General features: G+C 29.9%; 1 protein-coding gene and 2 long non-coding RNA genes across 6 annotated transcripts in view; 2 read left to right on the forward strand and 1 right to left on the reverse strand.

Moving 5' to 3' along the window:
- LOC145964452 (uncharacterized) overlaps positions 1-7,910 on the reverse strand; it is a 160,800-nt gene extending 152,890 nt beyond the window's left edge. For all 4 annotated transcript variants that reach the window (XR_014436462.1, XR_014436465.1, XR_014436461.1 and 1 more), the window contains exon 1: positions 7,529-7,910. This is a non-coding gene — a long non-coding RNA (uncharacterized LOC145964452). The remainder of the gene's footprint in view (positions 1-7,528) is intronic.
- Positions 286-2,900, forward strand: LOC145964346 (uncharacterized). The gene is made up of 5 exons (XR_014436432.1): positions 286-1,025; positions 1,113-1,329; positions 1,859-1,957; positions 2,297-2,471; positions 2,829-2,900. It is a non-coding gene; the product is annotated as an uncharacterized LOC145964346 (long non-coding RNA).
- On the forward strand, positions 3,235-5,539 carry LOC145964341 (glucose dehydrogenase [FAD, quinone]-like). Its single transcript, XM_083086980.1, has 2 exons — positions 3,235-3,517; positions 3,907-5,539. The coding sequence occupies exons 1-2, from the start codon at positions 3,311-3,313 to the stop codon at positions 4,267-4,269; spliced, it is 570 nt and encodes a 189-aa protein (XP_082943106.1). The 5' UTR covers positions 3,235-3,310; the 3' UTR covers positions 4,270-5,539.
- Positions 7,911-8,934: the final 1,024 nt, after the last annotated feature.

Genomic DNA, 8,934 nt, shown 5'->3' on the forward strand with positions numbered 1-8,934 from the left:
AGAATTTTGCAAAATTTGAATTTCTTTAAGTGTGAAGCAAGCCCCCTATCTTTCTTTTTAATACATATCTTTATTTCTACATATGTGCGAACGAAAAATCAATTTGTCTGTAAATGTGCAAACGAAAATCTATTTCATGATAGAGAACCAAATATTTTATTTGCTACTTTATTATATTCGACTTTTTGACGAACTAAATATAATATAATATTCAAATTAAGAAAGAACGCGCAGTAACAATCGAATTGTAGAGCCAAATTATTAGCATAATAAAAAGTTCCGTGATATATTAATTGTGTATATAATACATAATTAATTTATATTTTAAAATATTTCTACACTTTAATATTCCGCGTATATGTTAAATATTTAGACAATACATTATTATTAACAGTGTTCGACCTCGGTAATATAAATAACATAGCGCGCTATTGGCCTGGTTTACACCGACCGTTTGATACACGTATCAAATGTTATGTTCGTACTAAATGTATGGTGTAAACAATGCCGTTTGAGTTGGTACGATACGCATCGAGAAGGCGTATCGTATCAAAATAATACGCGTATCAAGTATATGTGTGGCGCTGTAAACACTTGTGCATCAAAGAAGGAAGGATTAATATACAAGGATAATATAAAGAAGGATAATATAACACTACTGTGTATCACTTGTCGACTCTTCGTACTTTATTGCATACTTTAGCTGGATTCCTTAAAGCGCGCGCATGTATTTATACATTTGATGTAAACGCAGTCGAATTAAACGTTTGGTGCGCATTACTTTTGATTCGCGTATCAAAAGACGTATGGTGTAAATCAGGCCATTGTTTATGTGTCACGGTCTTGTTATCACTTACACGGCGACGCTCAAATAATAAAGCAATGCGAAATACTTCGTATATTGTGGAATTCCTTTTTTAAACACGATTGCTAGTATTTTCGTGAGTGAATGTAAATACAATAAGGAGTAATAAAGAAAGCAAGAGAGGTTTGGGCGATGGACGAATCAATGGGATATATATACGGTAAAGAAAAATAACTTACATAAATTATTTATTATTTATACTATTTATCATTTTTACTATTTTCAAAATATACATATTTCTCATTAGATAAAAATAATTAGCGGAGAATCAGTGCTGTACTAGCTAACCGACTGTCGGAAGATGAGGATCGTATTCCTACTCGAAATGGGTGTTGACGAGAAAATCTTATCCGATGTGCCAAATAGTTTCGGAATTTTGTACACATCTTTCGATTGGAATTTTAAAACAGAAACATCGTCTAATTATTGTTTGGCCATGAATAATCATCAAAGCAATTGGCCACGTGAGAAGATATTTTAGATAACAGCATAATTAATATATAAATTAGATATAAATAATATATAATTATATATTAATATATAATTAGATAACATCATATATTAATTTAGCGAAAATAAAATACGAAACGATGAATTTAAATAAAAAAATACTTGTTCTTTATTATCTGTCACGTGCTGTTATCTAAAATGCCTCCTCACGTAGCTAATTGTTCTGAGAGTTATTCATGGTTATTCAAACAATAATTAGACAATGGTTCTATTTTAAAATTCCAATATTCTATATTTGTCTAATGTTTTAGTTCTCTAAAGATAGAATTTAATATCTATCTAAAAAAAGATAGACAAAAAGATAGTTATTAAATTATTAGATTAAATTAATTGTTTCTTAATAATGAAATGTTTTTTAAATATTCTTAAATTAACATTCCAAAATAGACTTTATAATATAATTGAAATATATAATATAAAAAATAAATATATATAAAATTTTGCTATCGCATATATTAAATTGAGTTGAATTTTCCGAAATAGATAAATGGAATAAAAGCAGACACCAATTCTTGTTAGCTCTTGCCACTCTTTTCGAATATGAATGTGTTTGAGCGCGGGAATGGCTTTTATCAATACTAGGTAAGCAATATCCTTCGTATTATTTAACTTTATTAAGTCAACTATCATTTAACTTTATTAAGTCAACTATCATTTAACTTTATTAAGTTAACTATCATTTTACTTTAGTAATCATTTTAATTTTATGAATCATTTTATGAATCATTAATTGTCATAGTGACATAAAATTTAATTCGATATAAATTATATGAGAAAATTATATGTGTGTATGTAATGTTTTTATATTTATAATTAATTTATTCAATTATTCTATGCCGATGTGCGGACAAAATGATCGATTATCCTGACAACTTTTGGGTGCTTTTGACTACGGACCTCTCTCAACAAATATATACGCAGTTAAGCCTCCGCTTTATACAAAAATATCACAAAAACTGTTCAAGCCTTCGGAATTTTTCCATATATTTTGAGACCACGCAGCAGAGACTTTATCAAGCTAAAATCGAGCAATTCGAAAGAAGTTCCTATCATGGTTCCAAATTATTTCGAGGATTCTCATGATTTTTAAGTTTTAGTATGATACATTTACTTGTATACATTTTCACTTATATATTTATTTTCGCTTATATATTTATCGATATAAGAAAATTATCCATAAGTATTTACTAGTTTAGATAAATAGAAGACATAAAGAAAAATACTCTGCTTCGATTTAATGTCACAAGAAAATTAGAAATAAAATAAAAACATGAATTTAAAATCTTAATTATGCGTAAAAAAATTCCACACATGTTTATTTATTTTAGAGTGCTTGAATTTGTTGCGTTTAAGAATTATCTGAATCAAATAAATATGATCAAAAGTGATATAAAATATGTTATTAGAATTTAATATAATAATAATTTATTAGATGGTTATAAAAATTTTTTAGGTGGAGAGCGTGAGGTTCTCACAGAAAATGATTCGCATTCTCTCATATAAAAGTTAAATGCACGGCTTAATCCCAATACTAGATACCAGAATGTTCGCAATTTGACATCTCACTGGATGAATATTGCTTGCTGCGCGTATTATTTCACATCGACGAGTTCTCATTCAATTTCTACTTGTCAGGTGGTTTCCGTCAATGTTTATTTATTTAGTTCTCTCGAAGTCAAGTCTTTTGAAGTAAAAATCTAAAAATTATATTGTAGGATCTAATTTCAATAAAATGCAATAAAACAATTAAATCGTAGATTCAAATAATTAGCATAATAAAAAGTTCCATGATTTATCAATTGTTTAATAAATCATAATTTTAACTTTTAATATAATAATTTTATCTTTAATCTATACAGGGTGTCCCTGAATGGTCTGTACAAACTTTGTGAATAAGTTCCAGGGACCTAAACAAGCAGAAAATGTCCCATAAACATGGGGTCGGAAACGCTTGCTTCTGGAGTTACGACGGTTCGAAGTTTTCCTGCAATAGCTGGAGAAAATGTTCAAGCTTTCGGAATTTTACCATATATTCTGAGACCACGCAGCAGAGGCTTTATCAAGCTAAAATCAAAAGATCCGAAAGAAGCTCCTATCATATATCCAAAATATTTCGAGGATCCTCATGATCTTCAAGTTTTAGTATGATACATTCACTGTTTAGATATTTATCTAAATTGTTTAGATATATTAGATCTTCATTGTTTAGATATATTAGATATAACAGTCATCCCTAATTATTAGCTTAAATAGAAGAACTTAAGTAGAAGAGTTAAGAGAAAATACTCTGCTCCGATTTAATTCCGTAGGAAAATTAGGAACATAATAGGATAAAAGCATAAATTAAATATCTCAATTATGCGTAAAAAATCTGCACACATGTAGATTTATTTATTTTAGGTTTACTTGAGTTTGTTGCGTTCAAGAGTTATCTAAATATGAAAAAAATATAATCAAAGATGAAAATATAGATATTATAAGAAAGATGTAAATATGTTATATAAGAATTTAATAAGTTATAATGATTTTAGATAGAGGCCCTGAAATTTATAAAGGAAATGATACGCACATCTCTCATGCGAAAATTAAATGCAACCTTGCTTGATACCAAGATGCCAGGTTGTTCACAATTTGCTTTCGAATCGGATAAATATTGGGCTTGCTATGCGCGTCATTTCACAACAACGATTTTTCATCCGGTTTCCACTTGTAAGATGGGTCCCATCAATGACAGCTATGCTGTTGTCGACCATAGATTAAAAGTCCATGGAATTGATAATTTGCGTGTAATTGATGCGTCGATCATGCCGCAAATAATTTCGGGAAATATAAACGCGCCGACAATCATGATAGCAGAGAAAGGTGCTGATATGATAAAGGAAGATTGGTCGTAAATATTCAGTTAATGCTAAAAATCATATTATATTATATGTGTATATCTTTCTTCTTGTTAAATATTGCAACCAAAAAGTGATTAGTTGTGATTATTTAGTTAACGTTGAAAATTGTGTTGGCTGTAGGATAAATATATACATGTATACATATAATTATATGTATACATATGCAAAATAATATAATAATATATATAGGCATGAAAACTTATCATTAGAATCTAATTTTTATCTGTTATTTTTCTGGGCAATATCTTTTTTTAATACCAGCAACTTTACTCCGCCATTTTTTAACATATGCGTTATAACTATAATGCATATTTTACATAATTATAAATTATTGTATTTATGCCATTATTTTATTATTATTATGTATAATAATAATTATTATTATAACATGTGTTAAAAGATAAAAAATAGGCTTATTTAGAGTTATTAATGATATAAAATGATATAAATTATTGCCAAATTGCACATTTCATTAAGAATATACAATAAATAAATTATTCTATTTTATTTTATTCCATCACCGATTGTTAAACATAGCCAAGGTTACGGTTACTTGCATAGTTTGAAAAATAGTCTAGTTACACTAACGCTTTTTCAGGAAATATAACGACCAAAGTACATAAGAAACAATCTTTTTTTATTTAGTATTTCAAGCGTATTTTCATAGAACTTTAATTTAATTATTATATTATTAAAGATATTGAATAAAATAAAGAATTAAAGCTGGCTTTCTCTGCAGTCCCATGACAGATTATATCAGAAATCATACTTTAATTATTGCAATATATCATGAAGCAAATCAATTTCAAAATAATATGGAAATATTTGCAGAAATCGTATCAACAATTAGCAGATAAAAAACGGTTGCATTTAGTCGAGTTTAAATCAGAAAATGGGAATTATCCAGTAGTACTTGCTTCACCAGCGCAAGTTAGAAAACCAGAAGTGCCAATGAGCCTCTCGATTTTATTCAATATGTAATGGGTAATAGAATGGTGTTGAAAAAGAAGAAATCACTGCCATTCTTTACTAAACTTCTATCTTACAAAAAAAGATTGGTAAGACTTGAACGAATGACAAACTCCGATGAAACGAGAATACAATTGCTCTAAAAAGCTGCATAGTTTTCTGACAGAAAAATATCCAGAGAGACAAATACTTTATAAGCGAAAGCCATACGAAGATGAAACAATAGAATAAAGAAGCCGTATAATCATTGTACTTTTATGTATAAATGTTTCAAAATAAAATCTTTATGAATAAAGTGTTACATTAGAAATATTAGTATAAAATTAAACATCCATGTGAGGTTTAAAATTTTTGTCCTTTTTTTCCTAAAAATCCTTTAAAAGCGAGAACTGCTTCTTTCGCAAGAATATCGAGCAATTTGAGTATTTGATGTTTTTTTAGCAGTTTAAATTTCGTGAAAAAATTCGAGAGAAAATTAGATTTTATCGTGTTACTACATATATCGATTAAATACTATATCAAATATATATAGCGTAAATATTATTTTAATTTTTTTGTATACGAGAATCCATTTTTTATTCTACCGATGTTTTCATAATGATGCACTTTGAGTACTTCGCTTCATATATTTGCAAAAAAAATATATTAACACAAATTATTTTGCAAATTTATTATTCTAATATTTAAAAGGCTCGAAAAAGGCGTATGAATTTTTTCAATTTTTTAAATTTTTATCTATTGAAAAAAACGCATCGAACAAAACTGACCTTCCTGTATTTTAAAGGTACTAAAAGGTCTACTTATTACTAAAAATGACATAGATCTATATTTAGTAGTTGGAAAGAAAAAGAGGAGAAACGAAAAGTGCATCTAGAGAATTTAAAAGAATAAAAAACAAATCTAAAAATAATAATACAGTGTAAAGATTAATATTATGTATTTTTTTTCATGAGCAATGTGGGGCACACATTTACGCATTTATTTATTTAGATGGGATTTACTTTAGGACGTATTTAGACATTCAACTTTAATTTTATTTTCTCTTTCTTATGATTTATATAAATATAGTGTAATTACCTGCAAATGCTGTCATTTTTGTATACTTACGTTGGTGCAGAAACAACATTACGAGTACTATATTTATAAATATAACATCCGCATAATAAAAAAAGCACCAAAAGTATAATGGTGGAAAAAAGATAATATTGTAGGCTAGCATAAAAGCATCAACCAATTATTCCACCGCTCTGTTTCATTAGATTTGCAATTTTCTTTTATAATATTATAAATATTATAAATAAGATAAAGATTTAGACACGTTCCAAATAAATTTATACATTTTATGTAATATTGCACATATTAAAAGGTGATAATATCGCAGTTGTAATAAGATACAATCTTCGCAATGTGGTGATTTTTGGATCTCACTGAAAATAATTTAATTTTATTTATTTTTGAGAATTGCGTGCAATACTTAAAAGCAAATTATTTTTGTGCCATATATTACCTGTGTAAAATTCCATGCACAGTATCGTATTGTCTGCGGTATATGAAAAACTTCATCGATGAAATAATATGGTTGAATATGATTGAGATATAAGAAAAATAATATAGTACTTGTAATGAATAACGTGGTTTAATGTGGAATACATAAATATTTTGTATTTTAGTTTCATGTAACTGAGATGAGATACGACACTCATGATTGGTTTAAAAATGTGTCCACAAATATCATTTAACTTCAATAGCTGCACATTCGTCAAATTAATACCATTACATTAAATGCATCATCACAGCAGCTTGTTTTGATTAATTTAATCTAACCTAATCAATTATATTATATGCTCCTCATTAAAATGTGTAAAACTATATGTCGCACATTTAATACGATTAATATACTACGTAATAAACTGTATTACACTAATGATTAAATATTATTTTTAAAAGAATGATAAAATCCATGCAGCATGTGCTCGTGTTTACATTTGACATCTCAAGACATTGAGAGGTTAGGTTAGGTTAGATCGAAAAAATTATCGTTTGACAGTTGGTATCCCTACAAGATAGGCTGCGCAAGCCCTGCGCGCGCGTATACAAGATAAACTTCAAATCGCTTCTAGCCTAACCATTTTCACGCGATCGACTTTACTTGAATTACATCGCGTCGCATCGAATTATGATGTGGTGCCGATTTGCCCGAACGTAATTCGAGACATCGCGATGCTGTATAAGCGTCGAATGAGCACGAATTGTCACGCAAATATGATAAATCAAATCAACTCACCGTTTCTCGGCTGCTCCACAGGCCGCTCCATTCACTCGCCTCGGGACGTCCCATTCCGATCTTGATGCACACAAACTCACACGATATCACCCACGCGAACGCGCGAGACTTTATTCGGCACTCCCGATACTCGCTCGCATCCGATAATCATCATCAAGGGCGCGAATAACGCGACGCGACTTCGCTCTACCTTCGCGATAACGCCGTCACCGAATACTGTCAAAAACAGCTGTTGCGCACGTCTACTGACATATTATGAAAGTCGCGTGATCATCCTTGGACACTCTCAACGCTCGTTCACTCGCGATATTCGTTTATTTAGGGTTAAAACACGCGAAAAATACGGATGTACGACGATCTGCGTGACTGCGTATGACTCCGATTCACGTATGACGTATGCAATGACGCGACTAACATGGCGGCCGAACCGGTGCGCATTAGTTTCTGCGCATGGCCATTATTGTGCACGACGTTCGCGCGACTTTGATTTTTGAATATTGTTTACGGCTTTGATTAATAGCATATAATAATAAATATATAAAGATTGAATCAATTAATCATATATGTTGGTCATATATGTAGATTTGCCCGAAGAAAGAGAAAAAATTGAGATATTTTTAGTTTTCTTTTAATAAAGGATGCAAATATCTATTCATAGTCTTCTTTTTCTTTTCCTCTTTCGCGCGATTTCGATTCAATATATAACATAGAAAATGTACAGTATATTGAATTTATTTTTATATATTCACAACTATAATATTCGCGCGGTCATTTTTTGACACTTACAATACTCGTGATTCGTATCATAAACATGTAGGGAAGGACTTGCCACGATCGCGTTAAATCGTTATTTTCGAATTGTGTTTGCGCTCTGACCTTATTATTGTAATGCCTCGTTTTTGTGTTTTGATCTCGAATGTTCGCGACGGTTGATCGTTCTTTGGATATAGCCGAGCGTGTCGTGAGTTGATTGGGCCACGTATGAGACCCAAAAGACGAGGTAGGAATTGCGAACCGAGAAGACTCAGTCGTGGTCGAGATCCGCGAGGAATCATATCTCTGTAATAGAAGCCATAATAAAAGATTCTTTTTTTTCTATAATATCCCGCGTATTTCCTACATACATTGTATCTTGTTCTTGATGTTCACTTTTAAAGACGAATAAAGAGGAAATAAAAATGACACGCAGTCTGACGTCAGCGCGGTTTTTCTTCGCGATGCGTTTAATCATCACAAATTTAAATCAAAGAGAAACAATCAATTAGTAAATTAAATTACAATAGAAATGCAAAGAAAGAAAATTATTAGGTCTAAAATAATAATTTAATTTGAAATACAAAATTAAAAGTTATATTAGAACCTAACTTTGTAAAAGCGCAGTAAAACAATCAAATAGTAGACAATAT

Source organism: Camponotus vicinus, unplaced genomic scaffold (genome assembly GCF_025532165.1).
Source record: "Camponotus vicinus isolate PSW18456_S1 unplaced genomic scaffold, iyCamVici1.0 SCAF_1, whole genome shotgun sequence".
Taxonomy (NCBI): domain Eukaryota; kingdom Metazoa; phylum Arthropoda; class Insecta; order Hymenoptera; family Formicidae; genus Camponotus; species Camponotus vicinus.

Excerpts from the sequence above, each read along its gene's own strand:
- LOC145964341 (XM_083086980.1), top strand. The coding sequence starts at position 3,311 with ATGGGGTCGGAAACGCTTGCTTCTGGAGTTACGACGGTTCGAAGTTTT. Across the intron at positions 3,518-3,906 it reads CTCATGATCTTCAAGTTTTA|ATAGAGGCCCTGAAATTTAT; the intron begins GTATGATACATT and ends TAATGATTTTAG.